We start from the raw sequence: 25,611 nt of genomic DNA on the forward strand, positions 1-25,611 counted from the left end.
ACCCCCAAAGAGTGTAAATCTTGAGGTACAATTAAGGTGACCGTCCAGTCTAAATTAATGAATCCATTGAATGCAGGTTTAACCTCGCTTATCTTTTGTTTCGTTTCGGAATTTTCTAAGTCATCACCATTGGTATGGATTCGTTAGGACGAATGCACTCAATTATACTCCGGCATGGGCATATACATAACATTGTCATGTTAACTGTTAGAAAATATGTCATTTTCGGCTTAAAACATTTATAATGATGTGATGATGACGTTTTTGGAGCGGAAACACTCAGATTTGCATACTGTCCAACCCTTGAATGTAGAAGACTTACAACATCTCTCAAATCTGATACTTCAGTTATTCTCATTTCGACAATAATTTGGAGGGTAATTTTCGTGACTATGAAAAGTTGTTGACTGACTCCTGAATTCTCTTTCGAGCTCCAGAAAAAGTAATGCAGAAAGTTAAGACCAAACTTTTTAATTAAGCCCATGCATTGATTTTTTTATGAGGAGACATTCGACAACACTCCAAACTCTGCGTAAACATTGCAAACTTTTCTCAATTAATTCAGATACAACAAATAAATTACTAGAAATGGGGATCTGCCAACTTTTTTCAAACACTGGATATCCTCACTTTTAAGGGAGTTCTCATTTTCGCAATTTGGACAATTTGTGGGTTTTTTTTTGGGATTCGCATCTAATTGATGGTGGAATCTGAGCATTTAGTCGAAATCAGGAGAGCTAAATTTGGACTGACCTAGGCTAAGGACAAGTACAGCTCACAGCTTTTGCATTTGATGTAATTCAGGATGAATTCAGTACAACTTTCGTACTCAAGGAGCGGTGAATAAAAAATGTTGGGAGAAAGTCTGGTTTGAACAATAGTTCCAGACTTTAACGGTGCCAAATTTATTTTTTCGTACAGACACCAGGTACCGGGTTCATGAAATATTCTGGGGGATTTTAGTTTGAGTTCGGTGCAATTTAATTCAAATCTAGACCAACAGGATATGAGCAAACGAAACCTAGGAAAATGAATTCAGGGCGCCTTGAGCAATGTACCCGGACAATACAATGGCATCCCCGCATGTGAAATTCATTTCTCGTTGTATCTTTCTTCGCATTATTGAAAAATTCAATCCTCCTCATGCATTATTTATCCTTTAGATATTGTACGGATTACAGATTCGTAGTTTCTGTATCGCACACTACATGTTTCATACAAACACGGTAACAGGTGGTTGTACAGGTGCAGATGTGTATCGCCGAATATAATATGGAATAAGGGATGCTGTCGTTTAGGAATTCTACACGTGTTTGACTCTAAAGAAAGTCATCAGATGAATTTTTCATCAACCTTATAAAATACTGCTACAAACGTCAGCTTGCCAAAGAGGAACAACCTTCTTTTATATGCGAATACCAACAGTTTATGGACCGGAGGGGTGGGAAGGTAGCCCGTTTTTTCCATGCATTGTTATTCCATAAAATAGAGACAGTTTAAAAAGTGAAATGAGAACACGCGATCCGGTACGTGGTGGGAGGAAGGTGGGAACCTTTTTCCTTTCTAAAAATGAAAATTGTTCGCATCCAGGTGTTTAGTAGGGTCTACGAACTTAACAATAGACCACCGAGGGATACGACCTATACCTGACCGTTCTAAAACGTATTTTATTATTATTCACAGAACACCGAACAGCACTCTTATCCTCTCTGATATGGGGGCTTTGAATGAAAAATGGGCTACAATAGGCGTAATTACCCCACAGCAGCCCGTTTATCCGTTTCGTCCCGTTTTCATATCCTCCGGTAATTTTTCTTATGTCACCATAGAAATTCTACAGGGATATGGAGTGCCCGTGGAGCACGTGCAGGCTGTGAAGGAGATGAGAAGGGTCCTTTGTGCAGGACATGGAAAATGAAGTGATGTTTTGACGAGGCTTGCTGTAGATTTACATTCATCAGCAAAATATTTATGCTGGAATTAGAGTACTCAAGGAGCAGACGTGGAGCATGCAGACTTTTTGGAAGGTTATGCTCTTCGCGGGTGAAATCATTGAATTTGGAGAAATTACGCTCGTGATAATGAGTGTAATCTGAAAAATTCTGGCATTTGAAAATGAAGTCCTTTGTGAAGTGGTTTTTATGCGAGGAACAAATGGGCAGGTGATGACGAGAAATGGCAACAAAATTGGATGAATGAGGATGTCTGGAATAAAACAAGGCGTATAATTAACGCGGCTAAATGGAAAATTCATTATTTAGAATAGAATAAGTCTAAACACTTGGCCATATTCGGTTTACACTTATTTGATTTTTAGAAAAGTCAATATTTTTTGGTCGGTCGAGCCGGATTTACTTGTGGAGAAATTATTTTCTGTAGCAATTTTTGAACTCACGTTTTCCACCGGTTTAATTCAGAATAATTCCAGTTTGGTGCAAACGAGGTACAAGGTTCCGGCAAAAGTAACTATACAAGTAACCTCCGTGAATATAAGTAACCTGTCGAGATGACGAAGGCAGAAATCCTCACACAGAAGGACAACTTTAGCAGTCTGGGCAGACTGTCTAGAAACTTCTTGAAAGATACCAAGGATCGCTATTGCCTTGGGTATTTTCAAGCGAAGTTGCAGCGTTTGGAAGAACTATGGCAGGCTTGCCAGGAACATCATGCGGAGGTCTTGGACGACTGGTCTTCAAATTCCACCACGAGAAAGGCGTATTTGGAGGAATGTGAGACCGTTGAGGAAACATACTTGGACCTGCTCACGGGGTTCAAAACAGGCAGCAACGGTGGTCTATCAGCAAAAAATCGGATATACTTGTAGCGATTTTTTATCCCGCAGTTTCATGGTAACTACAGTGAGTGGCACATGTTCAACGACATGTTTACGTCATTGATTCACCGCAACGAAGCGTTATCTGCGGTTGAAAAACTCCAGTACTTACACACGCATCTGCAAGGTGAGGCTGCGAGATTGATTCACTACCTCGATATGAGCAATAAGAATACGCCGCAGCAATACATATATTGCAGAGGCGAATTGACAACAAGAGGGAAATGGCATGGAGTTACTTGCATAAATTCCACAAACTGCCAGTGGCGAAACTCCATCAAACCAATAATGGATGTCACTGCAGAGTTCATTGGCAACATGAATAGCATCGGTGTCAATACGGATTATTGGAATTTGTTGATCATCTACTCAACAAGCCAGAAATTAGACCACCAATCTCGACAATTGTGGGAAATATCTTTGGAAGCAAGCGCAGACTTACCCAATTTAAAGGCTTTTCTGGAGTTCCTGACGTGTCGATTCAGGATATTAGAAGCATTGCAGATTCCTTGGAAACCAACTAAAATTGAAACATTAACAGTGACGAGTTCAGCAACGTGCAGCATTTGCGGAAAGGAGCACTATTCGGCCCACTGTGACAAATTCAAAGGAATAGATTCGCAGCAATAGAGTAACGTAGCGAAGAGTTAAAACGTATGCTACAACTGTTTGAAAAAAGGACATGGCATCAATCAGTGCCCACCGAGCGACAGGTGTCGTGCATGTTCAAAGAAACACCATTCTTTGCTACACAGTGATGGGACCACAAGCGTCTCGAAGAAGTTGGCCTCCGACGGCAAGCCATTCGTCCCAAGGACCCAGCCATTGTTGGCGGAGGGTGAGACCCAGCCTCAGATACTCAACAGCCCGAGTCAGGGTGCAAAACCGTTAAGGGAGATTTGGTAACGCTAAGAGCTCTGTTAGATTTCAGATCGCAACGAAGCTTCATAAAAAAGTCGGCTGTTCAGTTATTAGGATTATGAGGCCGTTTTCCAAAGGTCCAAATATGCGGAGTAGGAGCAAATCCTAGTTTACAAACTAAAGGCCGTGTGAAGTTGACAATAAAAGCTAAAACCGACGACTCGGCAATCAATATACCAGCTGTAGTATTATCAAATACTACTAACTTACGTTCAGCAGTTAAACCTCCAGTAACGCTATCCGTCAAAAATGTAGCTGGCCCTACGTGCAGAACCCCAGGATGGATCGAAATTTTACTAGGAGCTAATACCTACAGTGATATCATGCTACCAGGATTCAGGAGAGGATCTCCCTGTGCAATGAATACTAGATTTGGATGAGTTTTGTTTCCTTCGCAAACCATTCAACCGAGCATACATTCATTGATAGCCACGGGAGACACAACTGACCAACTGGTTCAAAAATTTTGGGAAATCAATGAAGTACCGACTGAGCAGCCTGTGACGACTGACGAAAAACCAGCCATTGAATAATATCGGTAATCCACCAGACGAGACAGTCCTCGAAGGTACGTTGTCGGAGTTGTGTTGAAGCAGGACGCTGACCTCGGGACTTCCTTGTGCAATTCTATTCAGAAGGCGAATATCCGATTTGTACAATTGGAAAAACGGCTGACCAACAGCGAATCCTTGAGATGTCAGTACATAACATTCATGGAAGAATACTTGAACCTCGGTCACATGGTAGAAGTACCGAAACAAGATAAATGTTCGAACCCAACTTATTATCTGCCACATCAGATGCCAGGTGATAGTACAACTACAAAATTGCGAGTCGCGTTCAACGTGCGGATACTGATGAAGTGGAGGATATATCGGTACGTGATAGCAGCTGATATAGCGAAGATGTACCGCCAAATAATGGTACACCTCCAGGATTCGAATTTCCAGCGAATTTTTTGGAGAAGCCATCCGTCTGAACCCCTTAAACGCTTCAAATTAACTACAGTGACATATGGTACCGCTACTGCTCCTTACCAGGCAATCCTGACTCTCCGTCAACTGGTAGATGACGAAAAACTGCACCATCTTGAAGCTTGTCGAGGGCTGAAAGAGGATTTCTACGTGGATGAAGTCCTGACCTGCAGAGATGCCCTCAGGGAGACGCAGGCACTTCAGCAGGATCTCGTGAAAGTGTTACTGAAAGGAGGTTTTAATTCGCGAAAATGTGTAGCAAATCACCAAGGTCTGCTGGAATCTATTCCTGTTTCCGATCGGGAAACAAATGTACTACCAAACGATGAGAACGGGCACGTCAAGACATTAGGGTTACGGTGGCATCTAGCAAGGAATTCTTTCCTCTTCCAAGTTAAGCTGGAAGAAATTACCAATAATGCGTTAACAAAACGTCAGCTTTTTTCTGAGATCGCAAAGTAATTCGAGCCGATGGAATGGCTGCAAAATATGGATCCTGCAATTGAAAAGGTAGGCAGGTAGGTAGGCAGTAGAAAAGGAACTCGATGCGAAATGCCGAACATTCCGGTCAGAGCTACCAGTTCTGGAGATGTCAACTCCAAGGTGGTTAAACTGCGACAGTTCAATCCGCGAGTTCATGGATTTTGTGATGCGTCAGAAGCAACGTATGCAGCAGGCATTTATGCAGTCAAACTCGTGATATCAGAATCCGAAGCTACCCCGTCGAAAGTGTAATCAATCTCGCGCTTGGTATTGTGCAACGCGATGCTGTTGTGTGACTTAATAGCAACCATATTAGAAGCCCACGGGTGGACTAATACAAGTGGCTATTACTGTAAGGACTCAGTGATGGTCCAATAATGGCTTGAAAGTCCAGCGGCAAAGTAGAAGTTGTTTGTCGCTAATAGACTCTTGGTGGCCGTTTCCGCGAAAGGTCGACCAAGAAAATGCATCTAATGTCGTTAGAAACAAGATGAACGGCGTCTTGCGGTAATGGAGATGAAGATGTTGCGTTGGAATAGTGGTGTGACACTTTTTGATCAAATCCGAAATGAGAATATCGGCGGTCGATATCCGAGAGAGGTGTTTTCGACGGTATGGTCAAGTAATTCGCGCCAACGAGAATTCACTTGCCAACATTGGTCTGAACATCGAAGTCGATGGTCAACGGCCAAAAGTTCGGTCCAAACAACGGTGGCTTGATATGCTGGATGGGGAGTTAAAACCCTCGTCATTGCATCCAGATCAGTCATTTGATAGAGCCAAATGGCGAAATCGATCGCGACGAGCCAACCCCGCTTGTGAACGGAACAAAGGCTGAAGAAAAAGAAGGGAGTGAGTGACATCCATTCTACGTCTGACATCAACCAGCCGCGATATATAAACAGCTCAGCAAATCCAGCAGATTTTGCATCCCATGGAATATTCCCGAAACTGTTAGTTAACCATATATTATGGTGGAATGAACCAGACTGGCTAATTGAACATAAGGACAAGTGACCAAAATCAAAATTTCCTTGCAACGAAGCAGTTACTAACTTAGAATTGCGGGAAAAAATGACGTACTTGACGACCGCGCAGACAGTAGTGACGATCTATCTGTCACAACAATTCTCTTTATTAACAAAGATCATTAGAGTGATTGGGTATTACAGAAGATGTAGGACAACCTTTCCTAACTCATTTTTGAATACCGATGACCAACAAGCGGAAATGACTCTTATTAGGATGATTCAGCAAGAGACGTTTGCAGATCAAATCGATCTGCTCAAAACTAACGAAACCGTGGCAATAACTAGCTCGCTGATTAGGTTAACACCATTCCTCGATTCCGACCAGATCCTGCGGGTGGGTGGAAGGATACAGCAGTATTTCGACACGAAATACCCAGTGTTATTACCCAGAGGACCTATGGCAAACTTAGTTATTAAACATTATCAGTCCGTCCCAATGGGAGAACTACCATACGAATGAGTACAACCCGGTAAACCTGTTGTTCGAACTGACATTGACTTCGCTCGCCGATCACGATTAAATAGAGTAATGGTAGGGGGCCAAGACTATCAAGGCATATATAGTTGGGTTTGTATGTCCGTCCGTAAAGGCCGTAAATCTCAAGCTCGCTAGCGATCTAGCAGCGAAAGCAGGTATTGCCGCAATCAGATGGTTCATGACAAGAAGGGGTATGTGTCACATCTTGATAAGTGACAACCGCATCAATTTTGTAGGGGCTGACAAACTGGTGCGTGGGGTAGCAAGAAAGATGATTCAGGAAGCACAAGGAAAACTAGCTGTAAGCAACATCAACTGGGAATTTATTCCACCGGAGAGTCCCAACTTTGGAGGGATTGGGAGGCCGCAATCAAAAGCATGAAGCGTCATTTGGCCAAAATCATCGGTGCCATTGACACCAGTGAGCACTGATTCACATGACCTTACCGCTTTGACGAGAATCAATCATCTGATCTAGGAAGAATTGTGGCAGTTGATCCTAAAAACGATGGATTGACTAGGGTCGTAACTGTGAAGACCGAGAATAATACCATCAAATGACCTATTTCGAAAATTTGTCCACTGCCAAGCAATGGTGGATGTGAAGTAGATCCAACAGTGGCTGACGTCTGAATAGACAAAAAAGGAAACAAGAATCCCGGTCTGTGGGAAAGACATCCAAGTTGTCCAAACTTAGTCGTTTTGCTAGTTTGGAGCAAAAGGCAACTACACCACCAAACACTCTGAACCAGGGATATACGCCGAGCATTTGAGTCACGTTCAACTAATAAAAGGACAAAGTCAATATCTCGAAAGGAGGAGATCGTGTCTGATCTGGAGCACACTCGACAAATATATAAGAATAATTCCAATGTCTGTAACGAAGGCCTACGACTGAACCCAGACATAAGGTGTACGGAACCGCTTTCGGGCAAACTGCCTCCGGGCAAAACACAATCCCTGTGTTGAAGAGAAAGGATAGTCTGGGACATCCCCGGCAAATGAGAAACCTAAGTGGCAGCGGTCTTCTGACGATCCTAACTCTTCGGATCAAATGGCTGCAAAGAAGGCTCGGCCAGCAACGGCAGCAACGGAGCTATGTGAGCATTACTCAGCTGGAACAGAAAGTTAACATGATGCTATTGAACCATGCTTTAAATCGAGGAGTCAGCGCGGGCTCTTAGGAAATCTGCCGCAAGGAGTCTTCGACGAAGTCTACGAAGGCATCGACAAACTGGATGAGAATCGAAGACAGGTCATTAAGACATTGGAACATCATGGCAATCTGTTGCGATGCACTACAGCACTAGTAAAAGAGGCACGGTGAACTCTGTCCACTAAGTTACACCTTGTTGCTAAGAAAGTCGATCAGGTCTTCAAAACAATGGCAGAAATGACCTCCTGGTACTCCAATCAAAACCAAGTTAACATTCAACTGTTAGCCACGTATCAGGCAGCGTTTACTTGGCTGGAGTACACTCAGAAGCACTTTGAAGCGATTTGTATATTTATTTGTTTAATGAGGACAATACACAGGAGACCAATTTCTTATTACATATTGTCCTCAAAGGGAGGAGCAAGTGAATGGCTTATTGTACACATAAAACTAGAGAAGGAAATAGCGCCAAAGGACCCAAGCTGTAGGACGTTGTAGGACCGGCATAGCCTGGGGATCGGAAAGTGGAAGTAAATCTGGAGCTTCGCGAAGGGTACATAAAAAACGTCCGCATTACGTATGTTATAAAACGAGGCGATATGGAAAGTATTATCTGAGTTGGCGAAGCAGTTGGTCAGACAATTGCAGAGTTTGAAAAGAGTACACATATCAAGGAAGATACGGTGTTGCTGTAGGGAGGGGCGATTGAGGGTGCGGAGTCGTGACGGATAATCAACCCTTGGCCTTGTTCTAAAAGAGGGTCCGCGTGAATTTGCGTTGAGCGACTTTAAGAGCGCGGCAATCACCAATGCGGAAGGAGGACCAGACTACACAGGAATATTCAAGGATGTTTCTGACAAGAAAATAGAAGAGTGTTAAGGAGGGCTGAATTGAGGTAAAGTCGGAGGAAGAAATGAAGTGGCAATTGAAACGAAGTGTGTCGTCGAATATTACACCCAGGTCTTTGAAGGAGGTCAGTAATGAAAGGGGTTGTCCACAGAGAAAATAGGAAAAGGATGTTGGGCAGGGTTTAAGCGAATAGCACATCCAGTGGCATTTGTTGACATTCAGTGTTAGCTTGTTGACCGAACACCAACGGACTAAATTATCAAGGATGGACTGAGAGCACAGTCCAGAGGAGACGAGACAGAGGCAAATAATTTAAGGTCATCTGTGTAAAGCAAATACGGGCAGGTGAGGATGGAGGCGAGGTCATTGATAAAAAACAGGAATAGTAGCGGGCCAAGAATAGAGCCTTGGGGAACACCACCATGAAAAAAGACTTGGCAGGAACGGTATGAGAGATAGGAGGAAAGCCAGGAGATGACTGAGGGAGGGAAGTCTGGTAATGAAAGTTTAGAGAGGAGAATGTTACAAAATTAGATCAGCAGTAGGAAACATTTCGGAAGTATTGACACCATTAACCATAGCGACTACTCTTTCTCGGATACAAAAGAAGCTCGGAGGTGATGTAACCATTGTTGCCAAAGAAGTAGGCAAAACTTGCATTTCTACCCAGGAAGACGGAATTACGATTTCCGGTTGGTTTCATATCTTTGAACAAAAGAAATTCGAGCTCATGCACTTCCCCGGAGTTCCACACAATATTGGAAATGAAAATTTTTCAGTTCGCGACACCGCTCAAAATTATCTTGGACTGAGGTACGATGACCAAACGTACTTCACGGTGACTCCGGAACAATTCAACCAATGCGAGAAACATCAAGTAGCTGAATTTTGTTGGTCAGTCAGCATCTTGTCGAGCATCGATGACCATCCGAATTGGATGGATCTTGGATGGGATCTACAACAGGTTCAGGTGTACAAGTATTCAAGGATTAGTTCTTAAATTTAAATAAAAGACGTAAATCTACTTCCAACATTTACGTCTTCACCGAGAGCTGTGAAGGCCAAGCCAGAAGTGTTCCACAATAGGAGTCGGGATGATTGAAAGGACGTAATTGCCTGGATTACCATTTCTGTTTTGACTTCAACGTTCAGCGTGCGTGTCCAATTATGAAATTTGATTTCCTCAGGAGCGTTCAGATGCGGACGATGTTATGATTCTCCCATTACGTGATATATTCGTAATTGAAGAAGCAAACCTTGAGGACGGTGTCATGAATTTCATACGCGTATGAAAGACGGAAAGAAAGTTGTTATGAGCCACTTAGAGCTAATTGTTGAACCACTTCTAGACTCCTTTTCAAATCTGAAACAATGTCTCACTCCGTGCTTGATGTGCTCAGTTTTTCATCGTTATGCTCCTTGGTGTAGAGTCTTTAATTTAAGATATGTTGAATAGATTCCATGAAGGCTCTCCGGGCACGTACTTCTCGTAAATTTCAAACAACAGTAGACTTTACACTCAAATGAAAGCTTGGCCTCAGACGACTTGCTCGTCGTATACTCTCGTGTGCACATTGTTGCATAAAGTCGACACTTCACATGGAAGGATTTCTATCTTCTCGACTTGTCCTTTTCAACACATATCCTCATACCCATTCGAAAACTCTATATTAAAATGGCGAAAAGATGGTCATGTTTTCACATGTTCTCCCAACATGTCGACAATTCTCACATAAAATGTGAGTTGCATCCCCAATGCACATTCATTCCTGGGAAGGTATGGGAAAATAACGTTCAACTCATCAAGTGTTATAGCGTCCTGGTATGTCCTTGCTTCTTCTCCGATAGACACGTGATGGTGAATTTGAAAGTGTGACAAGTAGACGTTAAGTGACTCAGGGAAAATGTTTTTCGCTGTAAGCTTAAAGCTAAATGTCCAGATTCATTCCGCATACTGCAGGGACCAGGACGAGGAACATTCTGTCGATAAATGCTGGTCTATTTATAATTTTCATGTTCACTCCCTGGTAGAATTTGACTTACATACGCCATATATCATGTGCATACCAATGTAGCAGGCATTAAATGAGGCCGAAACTCCCTAACTACTGCAGTAATCACTTTTTATGTCCTGCAGTTATGGCGGAAGTTGCAACTTTTTATTCGCTTAGAAAAGCTTGGAATGGATTTGGAACGAATTTTATATTTAATGAGAAACAGGCTGAGCGAAGGTCTTTGCATAGTTTACAAAAGAGCGGAAAATTCCTCGGAATAAGTGAAACGTTTATTCTGTCATATATTCGACTGCATTTCCTGGCGTTGCAGGATAATCGCATTTCTGATGAGTCCCTTTCTGGTATGAGGATACGTTGCATGAGCTTTCATAATTCCTGCGTCTATTTCTAGATATTAACCAGTGAATATGACCTGATGAGTTGATATTCAGGACGAGTTGCGAAAGAGACGAAATTGGCTAATTCAAGTTAAAGTTGGAATAAATTGTGTTAGGACTTTCATTATTATTACTGTTTACACCTTCTCTCGGAGCCCATCTAGACGTAGTAGTTCACTAGTACACTAAGTACGTCTAAAACACAAAAGCACTTCGTTCCAATCCTGAGCGAAAGGGGAACCCTGAGCTCATCGATGGAGAACATAAGACTAAACTCAGACTCTTCACTTACTCAAGTGGTAACCAACCCAATTGAGACATAAGGTACTCGAGACCCCCATGGTCCAACCACGCCCACAAACAGCCTCCAGGCAAACCGCTTTCCAGCAAAACAATCCCTCTGATAAAAAAGCCTCCGGGCAAAAAGCCTTCGTGCAAACCCCCTCCAGGCAAACCACCTCCTGTAAAAAGCTTCTGGGCAAACTGCCTCCGGGCAGAACACAACCCCTGTGTTGTAGCAATGTTGAAGGGAAAGGATCCTTCGGCACATTTGAAGCTAAGGGCTAACTAAAGCGGAAGCGGTCTTCTGGCGATCCAAACTTTTCGGCTCAAATGGTTGCAAGTAAGGCTGTCGAAACCATATCACGAGGATGGCGACACCAATCCATCCGGTAATGATACTCCATGCGAGCAGTTTGAAGGAAACTCCTCCTAGCTATAACGACTGCATCCTCGCATATATGTATACCGTGAAATGTTACGGACAAACTTTGCCGACGAAAGCACGAACGAGTGGCTCAGATAGTACTGCCCCTCTTTCAAGGATCTATGTGAGGATGCGTGACTGAGACTAAGAGGATTTTCGAGCTACCATCGTTTAAAAAGTGTTTTCTCTATCTCCATAGCAGAATCTAGGGAACTTATACACTCCAATCGAACGAAAAGCCTGCGCTCCATTTTGTTTACAATTAGTGCCTACGGTATAGCGACAAAGTAAAACTTGATTACGATCGGCTCATCCTTGGTAGTTGTCTAAATTTTCCAGAAAATCAAGGAAAAAGTCATTTTGGATGGAAACTTCAGAGCATGAGCGAGAGGGGGGGGACGGCGGTTATAGGCTAAATCCTGTCACTCACAATTTTCTTGCCATCTCTATGGCTGGATTGACTTTTCTGATATTCGTTTTGTGAATAATGGAGACTGGACACTGCGAAGCCTTCCAACCAAAGGTATAGAAAACTTCCGTGGAAGTATGTGAAACTGGTTGGGAATGTGGATATGGGTGCTGCTGCACTAGCAACAAATATTCAGAGAAATCGGGTTCAAGGACGCGGAGCCTTTGGGTAAGCTGATAACCCTGGTAAAATCTACACTAGAAAGGGTGGGAAAATACATCTAAGATGGGCAATGCTTTGAAGTACTTCACCTACTTTCGCGGTTTTTGCGGGCACTAGGACAAGTGGGTTCGTAGGTGGTACCTCCCATAGGAATATTGATACGAAGGACTTTCGTTCCTCGCTTGTCATTTTTAAAAATTTCCCATGCCCTTTACCCCCAACGGCTCGGCCACCTCTGATGGCAACTGGTAACCTGAGTGTCGCGATCGAGAGGATTACACCATCGTGAGATATTTTCTCTGCCCGACATTCTTCCTTAATAGTATACCATGGAAACTGAATTATTCTTCTGAGTGTGTTTAATATTGTCTATGGTTGATGGGTGGACTTAGTAAAAGAAGACTCTGGTATCGTGGGAGATGCGGTTAGGCGCTGAGAAGCGTCTTACCCTGACTCTGATCACTTTAGGTCTCGCAAGGGAACCTCTACTATATCTCTGGAATGTGGACCGTGCCGGCTGGAGACTGAAAGTTTGTGCTAGCCGAGCTCCTGAGGGTTGTCTCTTCTTGTCTTTGTGCGAATAATAATTCATCATTAACTTCTGACGCGCGGTTACTGATTCCTTCTCTCTTGTGGCGAGGAAGAAGCTGATAGCCTGCGGGCAGGAAAAACTATGGTTGGAAACGGGGAATTGCAGTCAGGTACTATGCCCGGCATTTCCAAATACTTGGCACCCCATTAGTTTCCTTTATCCAAGCAAGGAACTGCTAATGAACTATACACACCGAGACACACTGGAAGTCCCCGAGCCGTCGACAACTCCTTGTGCACCGGAGATGGGAACCCAGATGGCACCATGCAGTGCTGTAGTTGCGGAAAGAGACACAGTGGAAACTGCCGAAACTAACCAAATATATATATAAGCCGAATGAATGGCAGTTGTGCAGCGCATGTGATCTGCGAAATGTCTTCCATTTGTAAAATGAAGGGTGGTGGAGCCCAGTTAGGCCTAAGGACCACAAACAAAGTTACGTTCTGTGTAGTAGTCCGGGGGCTTCTGGTAGAGAAAGCTTTGGTTTCCAGCCTGGAACACACGTTTTCTCTGGAAATCCGAAACTTTAACTGCCTCACAGAAACTAACGAGGTAGAAAAACGCGAATGCCCGGCGGTAACTAATGTCCGGATTGGTATCACTTCTGCGAACTCCCGAGGCAAAAAAACCAGCTGTGGTGGAAGCTGTTTAGCAATCCGCGAGAAAGTTCAGAATTGGTTGGGTAGTGTGTAGGACGCGAATCGCCCTAACCAAATGTTACAGATGGTTGGATTGTAGGCGCACGTCTGCAACCTGCGCGGGACCTGACAGGAGAGCAACATGCCGCAAATGCGGTCAGTCAGGCCATAAAGCGAACACCTGCAACGAAAAGGAAAGCTGCTTCCAATGCAAGGACCCTGGCGCGTCTGATAAGTGCGTTGCGCATAGTGCGAGTTCAAGGCGGTGTTCAGTCTTCAGAACAAAACTGGAAAGAGCTAGGAGGCGGTCAACATGATTTGCATCATACAAATCAATATTCACCGGAGTGCAAACGTTTTTCAGTGTCTATCTTATGCCGAATAAGACGATGTCAGACTTTCGACGCAGACTCGATGCTTTGGAGGTCGCTATCTTAGGCACGGATGGACGGATCCTGGCCGGGTTTGAATTGAATGGGGCATGCCTCACTAAGACTCCAGAGGGAAACGAATTCTCGAAATGGCGGCGAGAACAGTACGGGTTTATGGTTTCTTGCCAGGACAGAGGTAAATCGTCAGTCACTATCCCAACTCTGTCCTGGGAGCAACGTGACCGAAGCGGCTGGCAGATGTTAAATGCTGGTTTATATAATTCGCAGAACACAACATGCCTGTGAATTATATTGAGCCTAAATCCGCCCATACTTTGGACCAAAACTTTGCCAGAGTTAAACATATCCTGAGCATTTGCCTCTCTCCTGGTAAGAAACTGTAAAAGCCGAAAGCTGAAAGCCGTCATCGCCTAATAGTTTTAAAGTTTGGGAGCTCAGTTTTAGGCGAGGGTTCCGTGGACCAAAAAAGAGGGACTAAGCTAGTCCGGTCCGATATCAAATGGATGCAAACTTTGGATCCCGCAATCCTTAAAAAAACTGGAATATAGGTCCACGGTTACGCCGACGACATTGTTTTAATCTGTAGGGGCAAATATGAGGATACCCTATATGAGAGGATCCAAACTGGACTAAGGGTTACTAGTGCCTGGTGCAGGAAGGTGGGACCGCATATCAATCCAGCCATCACTACGATAGTAGCATTCACTAGGAAACGAAAGATTGATTCAGTTGATCCCCCCCACCCTCCCGCAGTCATAAGGCTACGTCACATGGAAGTGAAACGAGAAACATTTAGGAATTACGTTAGACTAAATGTTAATCTGGAAGACACAGGTCGCAAACACCTGTCAGAAAACTTTGTTGACTTGTAGATCCTTACATACACCAGGGGTCAATACCTGGTCTGGCGGGTGAGTGAGCATTATACCCATAGTGATCATCAGATCATCTTTCTCGACATCAGGAACTGGGGAGGCGGCAGCCGAGTGAGCATCAAAAGCGGAAAAACCAGGATAGCTGGGTGGTCAACTGGAGTTTTCAAAAAGGAGATATTCCTGGGGGCCTTAGAAGGAGGTTACGACCCGAAGCGAACGGCTCTGGAAAAAGTGAATGAGTTTTATCAACGGATAACAGAGGCCTGAGACTCTACAAATCCGCGGCGCAAATTCCATTACAGTAGGAAACCAAACTACTAGTGTGACCAAGAAATCGCGCTGTTGAGAACGGAGCAGAGGGAAGCCAGAACATCAGCAGTCGGAGAAAGAATACCGCGATCTTCGAAGTAACCTTCGAGGGCCTATACGGGAAAGTAAGAGGAATTGCTACAAGCAGTTGTGCCTTGAAGCAAATACGAACCCATGGGGCGCTGCTTTCAAGATTGCAATGAACAAGATTCGTGGACAAAAATCACCCCAAGTAACGTACCCGCGTCTCTTGTCTAAAATAATCGCAGAAATCGGACCTAATATATTTGTGGCCGAATTGGAGACAATAAGGCTCCGGGAATGAATAGGATTCCGAACAAAGCCCTACAGTTGGCTGCTAAAATCAGGCCCGCATAGTTCTTAAGTACATTTGAATCATACATGGTTGAAGAAGTATTTCCCGCTGAGTGGAAGAGAGAGCTACCGAAGCCCCAAAAACCAGCTGATAGCTGGTGTTCCCCAAGGTTCCGTACTGGGTCCACTGCTGTGGAACATAATGTATGACGGAGTGCTCAGCCTTCGCGTATCAAGGGAGGCAACATTGATTGGTTTTGCAAACGATTTGGCAATGGTAGTAGTTGCGAAACACCACCAGGACATGGAACTGTATGCAAGTGAAATCATGCATGCTATCAAAGCATGGCTTCAAATGGTGAAATTGGACCTGGCGGAAGATAAGACGGAGGTGGTCCTTATTACAAATTGTAGGGAAAACAACACGGTCAAAATCCGCGTTGATAATCACGAGGCCGATTTAAAATCGATCATTAAATACGTGGGTGTGATGATTGATGCCAAATTGAGCTTCAAGGGACACCTGGACTACGCGCGCGAAAAGGCAACAAAGGCTAGTTCATCTCTAGCACGGATGATGCCAAATATTAGAGGGCCAAGATCTAGTCACCCGCTACTTATTGTATGGGTGGTGAAATCCGTCCTGCTATACATGGCTCTTGTCTGGGCGTGCGCACTGGATAACATAGCGAACCACAGAAGGGTAAGCTCGGCATTCCGGCTAATCACGCTTTGCAGTGCCTATAGAACGGTGAGGCAGTGTGTGTTATCACGGGAATGATTCCCTTGGATCTTCTGGAGAATGAGTTACACTGTCTCTACCAGAGAAGGAGGGTGAATCCAACTGAAGTGACTGCGGGCTTCCTAAAACACACTAGGAAGGAGCTGTACAGGAGATTGCAGCAACGGTGGGATAATTCCAGAAAGGACCGCTGTATCCACACACTGATCCCGTGTATTGAGAGACGGGTCGAGCGCAAGCATAGAGAAGTAAGTTACCACCTAACGCAGTTCCGTCCGGGACACGGTGGATACAGGAATTATACTTGCATCGCCTCGGATTGGATGAATCTCCAGACTGTCCCGAATGTGCCAATTCCTCGGAGGACCCGAAGCATGTTATGTTCCACTGTCCAAGATTCGCGAATGAAAGAAGGAGGTTAAACGATACTCTCAACGCAGTTATTGGACCTTATAATTTCGTGGAAGAGATGCTGAGGTCTTCAGCAAACTGGAGTTCCATAAGCGGAACTGTAACTATTACACTGGAGAAGCTGAAGGAACTAGAACGAGCTCGGAAAGCGTCACGGACGCGTGATTTAGTTGTGCTGATGTAAACCAGAGCCCTCTCCGCGGAGTAATACTTCACGGTGGTTACGCAAGGATTGTGTGGAGAAGTGGGGGTGATTTTAGTGGGTGAAAATCCCACACACTGCTGCAACCTGGCGCAGCAGCGTCTTTTAAAGATTTCCACCTCCACCCATAAAAAATCTAGAGACTGAATACGTTCATCTCGTTCAACCAGGACTGGAAGCTCTGGGTTCCAGGACATGTTGGGTTGGAAGGCAATGAGGCAGCGGACAGCGAGGAGTAGTTGAGGGAACTATACTGGGCGGGTCTACTAGGAATGGACCAGTCAAGGATGCTTATTGGGGGATACGAATCCAAGCGCACAAAGGATTGCTTAAACCTCACCAAGAAGAACCTCAACTTCCGAATCATAGTGGGAATTCTTACTGGTCACTGTCGATTAAACTATTCCCTAGGGAATCTAGGGATCTAGGCTCGCTTGAGATACTATAATTAGTAGGTGTTTAGCACAATAGTTCTTTAAGGACGCTGTGCGACTTCCCCTTAACAGAATAATAATAATAATAATAATAAGGAAGAGTTTCTTCACTGGTGGTATTTGCGTGCATTGCTCAATTGAGGAAGTTACTTGCTGTAAAATATAATGAATAATCCATTTCCTTCTTTTTGTGGAAGTACAGATATTTCATTTGAGTAAGTCCTCACAGAAATTGTGAGGACTTTTCTGTTATGGGGTTTTGAGGAAGTTATAATTAAAAAAATAAAACTAGACTACTTTACTCAAACAAATCACATACAAAAATAGAAACCACACCGAAAAAATCCCTAATAGTGTTAATATCTCTCCAAATAAAAAACGTGACCCATTTCTACTCTATTAGTGTCTACTGAATCCATTCTAATACGAAAAGATACAAAAAAATCTTTCAATTTGCGGAAATTTATTTCAGAAAAGCATTTCAATTTCAATCTATGGAATTTCGAATGAAAGAAAATTAATTTCAAGAAAAAGGAAAACTTTATTAAATCTTTGGAAAAATGAGATTGGTATCGTAGAACTCCAATTGCTCTGGTGAAAATTCCTAACGGATAGATGAAATTGTTTCTACTTCCTCAGACCGGTACGCATTGAAAATTATTCAGGATAATGTCCTCGAGGGGAATTTTATGTAGAATTTTCAGTGTGTTGGCCAAAATTGCCGCAAATTTTAAGATATGAATAAATCACAAGGAAGATGTGTTGAGTCGGAATGAAAGTTGGTTCCGGGGAATGCCAACAATTCAAATAATGTTTGTTTCTCAGTTGAGGAAAGTTAAAGGTTGTTTGAACTCTGATTTTAAGATATTTCTGAAGGAATTGTTTTAATTGGAGGCTGAATATTTGTTTTAGATGCTTTTATGAAATATCAATGAGTTGTGTGGAAAGTGTTTAATCTACAGATGGCACACTAGATACATACAAAAAGTAACAATAACTCATCAAAACCCAACTAAAACTAACCAAATTAAATCATTAAAAAACGAATTTACCTCATCATCGTAATTATCCGCTTCTGTCATTTCTGGTTATTTTCGTGGAAATTGAGCTTTATTTCTGAATTATAGCAATCAAACTGAACCTTTTCCGTATTAATGATTTCAATTAAATTGAGCAATTCCTCTTGATAATTGTGAAAGTGATAATGAGTGGTTTGATGTTGGTTTGTGTTGATTAGATGTATGTTTTAGGCGTTACTATCTTTTTCCACTTTCACCAATACGCGAATACTGCTCAGACTATGGAAAACCCTTTCAGAGGCTCTTATTATGTACTGACATATTTGTGAAGTTCGGTTTGATTTTCACTGGGAATTGTGGTGAAATCACATGTCAACAACAAACAACATCAACAACAGTTCGATATGTTTCACTGGAACACCATCGCAATAACGAATTCACTTGTAAATCCTGTAAATAGTAAAGTAATTTATTGAGTATTCACTACTTTATTGGAAATCTTTAGGTGCGTTTTCGCTACTTTTTGTGAGGACGTGTTATTGGCTGTTGATGAAGATTAGGAAATGATTGCATAAAAGTTGGTGAAACAGTTCACTTTACGCTAAGTAGATTCTAAGTACTACATACTTGGAAAAGATAGGGAAAATTTTATCTAAGACACTACAGAATGGTTGGTAGTAATGAAAGGTGAGTGACAGTGGATGAAAATACTAAAAGGTAAGACAACTATTTTAATGGAGTTGAAGGTAGTTTGTAACAATTTTATAGTTATGAACGCGAAAATGAAACATTTCAACATTCCCAGAAAACATATGCAACCACCCTACTTAGAACGCTAGCATCAACTCACTAAAACGCAGTGTCACTATGCACTAACAGATCTATTCTAAGTTTTCTAGTTGTTGTTGATGAAAATTATTGAAGTAATGAAACTAGCAATGTAAACATATGGAATCCTGTTTAATTGGATCTTGATTCTGATGGATAATTATATATAAACTAAACAAAATACAAAAATCTAAGTTTAATGGAGCAAGGGTGCATTAAGGTTTAGCCGTTTTCATAGAAGTATGCTGATTGCGACCATATTTGATTTCGATTCTTTAACATTTTTTATCATTTGTCATCAGCAACATTTGTCACTTTACAGTGAACAAGTTATCGCTACCACATTCAGGGCGGCCTGGTCTGATTATGATTCAGGTTCAAGTTGTATAATTCGGCAAGTCCTGACACGACCTTCTCGTGGTGGCTGCTGGACACCGTCTTCGGACGAGTCAACGTTGTGTAGGGTCGAGGTGGGAGTAGGCGGGGAGATGGACTGAAGCAACAGCCCGGGGATCGTCGTCCCTCCACTGCAAAAGGTGCTAGTAGGACCCCAAGCCAAGGTGGATCAGCATATGTCGAGGGCTGCGTGGCCAATGAGTAGCTTGGTCTTTACCATGCGAACTTTGAGTACCTTGGGCATCTACAGATTCAAATAAGACTCTTACCCTGGTGCCAGCCGTAGTACCGCTGTGCTGAAACCAACCACTGGCACCTCTCGAAGCGAAGCGGCAGAAGGATTAGTGGTTTCCAGCCTGGAATCCACTGCCGTCAAACTAGGTCTTTCGAATACCAGACATAGTACTCCTAACCCGAAACTCTCGTCGTCGGGGGATCCCTCAACAGTGAAAACCGACAAGAACGTCAGTCGCTGGAAACGAACAAAGAAGCGAAGGTCCACTGGTGTCCTGCTCGAGAACCAGTACCAGAAGGCCACGCATATTCTCAGCAAGATTGCTAACAATAACGAAGCCGCGACTATCGACGAGCGGGATGAAAAATATTTCGCTTAATACCAGGCGATTGTTGAGGAATGCAACAGCAAACGCCTTGCAGACGAGCAAAAGTCGAAGCCCATCCCTCTGAAACGCAATCGATCTCAAGAGGAGGCCGAGCAAGATCACAAGCGGAGCAGAGTGGGCAAGAGCACGTACGCGAAGCAAAATCTGAAGAAAAGTACGCAGAAACATCAGCCAACGATTCACGAACTGCGAAAACCCTTCAGCGACGTGGCCAGGAGCCACTTACAGGTGGCGCTGGCGGATAGTAATTCCGTTAGCGGAAAACTAGTGCCGGAGTTACGGACCAATATTGAGACCAGACTGTCGGAGATGGTCACTGATTATCTCCTGGATACCGAAGGCAAACATACGGGATTCATCCCCTATTTTGATTCCTCTCAGGTGTACTGTGGGTTCCACGTTATAGCTTACAAGAACCAATTCTCAAGGGACTTTCTCGGTTCATGCGTCGCTAAGATCAGCGCCTGGGAGAGCGTAAAACTCAATGTCATTCCTTACGACGAGATTCCCAGGAGACCGGTCGCTCGCATCTGGTTGCCGAAAATCCGCATGGATAAGGACAAGCTCGTTCAATCCTTGCGCCTTCAAAATCCCAGGATTCCCATGGACGACTGGGCTGTTATCAGGGAGGAGGAACTCCAGCCAAACAGCCAACCTTTTTTACTTCGTATAAACGGAAAAGATCGATTATAAAGTGCTGTTCGGAGTCAGGAACGCAAAGGTAAAAGTGTTCCGCTCTGCAAAACCGGATAACGACCTAGATCCAATCGACGCCGCCAATGAGGTGTTAGAGAAGATGAGGTTCGACGGTCCGACGGGAACTGACGAAACCCCCACGCAAGCAGATCATGGTGACGGTAACGCAGATAAATCTGCAGCACTCCAAGTGCGCCTCGGCTAATCTGCTTGTCTTCCTCCTAGAGGAAGACATCGACGTCGCAGTAATACAGGAGCCTTCCAGCATCAAAGGGCTCCAAAGCAAATATTTTAATTTATTCCACAGCACAGGAATCGCTGATCAGGATTTGCCAAGAGCATGTATTCTTGCGAGAAAGAGTCTGCACGCTTTTCCGTGTCCAGACCTGAGTTCCAGCAACCTAGTCGTGGTCAAGCTGGAGCAGAGAGGGGGACAAAGAACGTGTATATTTCCTCGGCTTACATGATTCACGACCGATCAGCTCAGTCAGAAGAATTACAGCATCTGTTGAACATTATAGCAACAAAGAAGGCCAACCGACGACACGAATGCAAGGCATACGCTTTGGGGCAGCTCCGAAATCAACGAAAGAGGTGAGTCATTCTTTGATGTTAACATTACTTCAAACCTGCCGGTGTGTAACAGGGGCAGTACACCAACCTTCCATTTCCACAGCTCGGAGAACTTTGACGGTTGGGAGGAGGTCCTTGATATCATCCTAATAACCGACAATGGGATTCTTAGGGTGGAGAACTGGAGAGTGTCGGGTCAGAGATCCTTCTCAGATCACAGTTGGATTCTCTTCTGACTAGATCTCGCCGCAGTGGTCTCCAAACCCTTCAAAGACCCCAAGAGGGTCAACTGGAGAAAGTTTGGTGAAGTAATTAAGAACAAACTCTCCGGTGTGCAAATTGGCAAGATTGGCATGACAGACGAATTGGAGTCAAAGATCGGGGCACTGGAAAAGGCATTCGGTACCGCCTTTAAAGTCTCGTGTCATACCAAATACAGTAAAAAGGCGCTGCCACCGTGGTGGAATGAATATCTTTCCAGCCTCATTAAGCTGAGCCAGGAAATCTTCAACATCTGCCACAGCCATAAATATTGGCAGCCATACAAGAACTGCCTGAAGAAGTACAAGTCGGTTATCAGAACGCCAAGAAGCGGTCTTGGTTGAATTATTGTCAGAACATCGAAAGTACCAGTGAATCCGCGAGGCTCAGCAGTATTCTGTCCAAGGAAAATAAGAGCCCATCCTTTCTTAAAATGTAGGAAGGCTCCTGGACGGAATCTTCTAATTAAACCTTGGAGCTGCTGGTTTAAACCCACTTTCTCGCGAGCGAGGAGGATTGTGAGTCAGAACCTTACTTGTAGGGTTTGCGGCCACCCTAGCCGTGCGAGACTATCAAATCGGTAATTACCGAGGATAAGATCGACTGGACTAGAAACAGCTTCTCCGCATATAAATCGCCAGGCCCAGATGGCATAATTCCCTTCATGCTACAGAAGCAGCAGGAAAGGGTTGTGCCGTGGCTTGTTGAGATTTACCCGAGCTGCATCTCTTACCACAGTCCTGTATATGCGTAGGAGTGGTTTTCATACCGAAAGCGAAGGACTTTCGACTAATCAGCCTCATTTGTTTCGTGCTGAAGACCCTAGAGCGCGTCTTGGCCATCCACTTAAGGACGGTTATGGAGAGAACGTGTTTTTCGAAGTCCCAGCATGCCTACCTCAAAGGAAAATACACGGTTAACACGCTCTGAAGATCCGGCTGGACTCTGCTTCCCTGCTCTCTTAACAGTGGTCACGGTCTTAGTAGTTTATGGCATCAAAACGGGCACCACAGAGCTAATTGGGCTCCTCGGAGCGGCCACTGATATCTGCCTAATTTTCAGATAAGGTATGTTACATTTCGGGCTACGTGACTTCACAAAATTGTCGATACTGAAGTGAGTGGAATCATAAGCTCGTACACCAGTCGCATCCTAATCCAATAAAGCCAACTACTTAAACCTTAAAGATTGGAACCCTTACAATCTTAATGTCGAATGGTATCACTACATTTTGATTGACATTTCCCGGTCAAATACCAAAAATTTGGTAATATATAATTATCAATTTTATTTGAACTGAGATCGGTATTGAGGGTATTCCTGCACCTAGGCACTATATAGTGGCAGCCTCGTGACTTTTTTGTTTGATAGGTTCTAAGAATGGGTCTGTGAAGGCAATCACCAGTCCACCAATTTCCAGCCCCCGCCATCCACACCATTAAGTGACAGAACTAAGGCCAGCATAGAAAAGTACTAATCGAGGATGCTTGGGGAGTGCTCTTACGTCCGCTTGAAGGAGCAGCTAATTCGGCGCCTTTCAGTAAGTGAGGAAGCAAAGGTAAATAACTAACAATTGAATGAGCTGACGTTAAGCGACCAGTTGCTTCGTAAAATGAGACAGTTGGTTGGGGATAAGGTTGGCTCAGAGCTGCTGAAGTTCCTCTAGCTGAAATCACTCTCGGAGAGCACCTGCGCCATCTTAGTCTACGCGGGCTTGGGATCGCTGGAGGTCTTGTCCGCCACGGCTGATAAGGTTCACGAGATGTACGCGCACCCCGGGGTGCTCATTGGCCAGGAAGGTTTGTTTGTGCGATTTAAAATAAACCCCCCCCCCCCACAATGGGGTGATATGACTTTCGAAGGGGACGATCGTCATGGGGGTTATAGAGAGACAAACTTTTCCATGGCCTTCTTCTGGGGAAGGGGTTCAAAATCACCACGTTAGGTAAAATATGGTAAAAATGAATAAAGAAAATATTGAAAATTACAATGTTAATGGTCTGATCCAACATAAAGTTCCGGTTATATTATTTTTAAACGTTCATGCTACGATTTATTTCTGATATACGAAACCCAGTTTAGGAAAAAATAGTGCCCTCGATGATTGGTGCTTCAGCTTTTATAATATATAATATATATCGTCAAATGCCGTGTTGTTCATAGAGGAGGAGGTTTTGAGGCAACATATCTAATATATCGCCAGTAAAATTTGCAAAATCAAGGCAAGAGATAAAGACAGTGCTGTTGGGCGGTCAGCATGACTGTCATAACTTGTACCTAATATCCTCCTCACCACCAAGGAGGTTAATAAAATATTGACCTGGTACAAAGGGTGGGATTGGTTCGACTCAACGGAAATGACCTCGTAAACGCAATCGGGATTGTTCTATTGACACCAGTGACGAGGAGCGATTCGTATACAGACTAGTGGAAGCACTTCATCAGTTGAAGCTCGGCAAGCCTTCAACTACGCTCTCTATAAAGTCCGGTTGAGATGACCCCCGATTAAATCCTTCGGCTTTAAACTGGAATGTTCTAAAGACCTAAAGCCAATACTCTGATGGATGGATTTGTTTGAACATCGACTCATGACACTGCGATATTAAGTTGGATATTTTCTACCATAATTTGCCACCTGACACGTTTCAGTTATTCCTCTCCCTTATATTGTTAACAGAGGGTTTACCAAACAAACCTCAAACTTTACTGAAAACCAAATTTGGTGGTTATGAGGTCGTAATTCCTAATTCGCGTTTGTGCCTAACAAACTTGAAAACTAAAAATTTAATGGCAATTCACTAAACGTCAAATCCAGGAAGGATCTTTGTCACAATGCTTTGTATCGACAGAATGCAAGACATTAAACCTGAAAGGCGCTCAACATTGGATACTACCACAGATAAGATGATGGATAACATCCTAAAAAAGCCTAAAGTATGAAAAGCATAGCCAACAGGCAAAGTTGAAAAGCCAGATCCATAAAGCCGAGGACAAACTCCTTTCTAAAACGTTGAAGGAGGCATTTAGCTTTCGCTTTAGTAGTGGTAGTTTGCAGGTTCTACTTTTTAGTTATCGCCAATTCTATATCCATAAAATCATAATGCTCCTTTTATATGCAATAAAGCTCTCAACATCGTAATAATTTTAAATACCCACGGAAATCTTTTTATCTCCGTTATAAATAATAAAACCAATTTGAATATCTTCCCATCGGGAACAATGTTCAATGGAAGAATATAATATTTTATGAGGTAGAAAATTATTATTCTGCCACCTAAGCTATATTCTCGCTTCATTTCGTTTTCTTTCATTATTATAAATTATGCATTTCAGTGAGCACGTTGTCATCATCTTTTCCAATTGAGTTCACATTTCCCGAAATCCTTTCGCAACGTAAGGAACTTGGCATGGATTCTTTTTCCACTCTAACTTCTGGCTTCGTGCAATACATTACTCATTCGGTATTCTTCGTTAGATTGGAGGAACAGGGAATCCAAAATTAAGCTAAAATAATTGATGTCGTAAATTTGAGATTTTTATGCAGTGAAAAGATTTTTCAAGTGAAAAATGAAAAGAATTGCTAACATGATGGAATAATATGAATAAATAAAAATTTCTTTATTCATTGGAAAAAAATATCTGTATCTTCTACACCTCTTAGATTTTATTGTGCTTGATTGACTTGCTCAAAAGATATACCCGCTTGAACAGTTTCGTAGGATTTTCCATTTTCTGCTTATTCCTCCTCCTAAGAAGAAAAATTTGACTTGATTTGTACGTTACGCCTATTATCCTTCATGCTTAGCAAATAGCTCATTTCGAAAGAAGTTTGACATCTAATCCGTGGGGAG

The 25,611-nt window shown here is 43.3% G+C and overlaps 1 protein-coding gene across 4 annotated transcripts in view; it reads right to left on the minus strand.

The window, feature by feature from the left end:
• LOC119653089 (inactive dipeptidyl peptidase 10) overlaps positions 1-25,611 on the minus strand; it is a 179,980-nt gene that overhangs the window by 109,902 nt on the left and 44,467 nt on the right. For 3 of the 4 annotated variants that reach the window (XM_038057592.1, XM_038057589.1, XM_038057590.1), the window contains one exon: positions 18,417-18,833. The exons of the other annotated variant lie outside the window; for it this stretch is intronic. In XM_038057592.1, coding sequence (XP_037913520.1) covers positions 18,417-18,446 — 30 coding nt within the window. In that variant the 5' untranslated portion in view covers positions 18,447-18,833. The remainder of the gene's footprint in view (positions 1-18,416; positions 18,834-25,611) is intronic. 4 annotated transcript variants of the gene reach the window in all.

Source organism: Hermetia illucens, chromosome 3, assembly GCF_905115235.1.
Source record: "Hermetia illucens chromosome 3, iHerIll2.2.curated.20191125, whole genome shotgun sequence".
Taxonomy (NCBI): domain Eukaryota; kingdom Metazoa; phylum Arthropoda; class Insecta; order Diptera; family Stratiomyidae; genus Hermetia; species Hermetia illucens.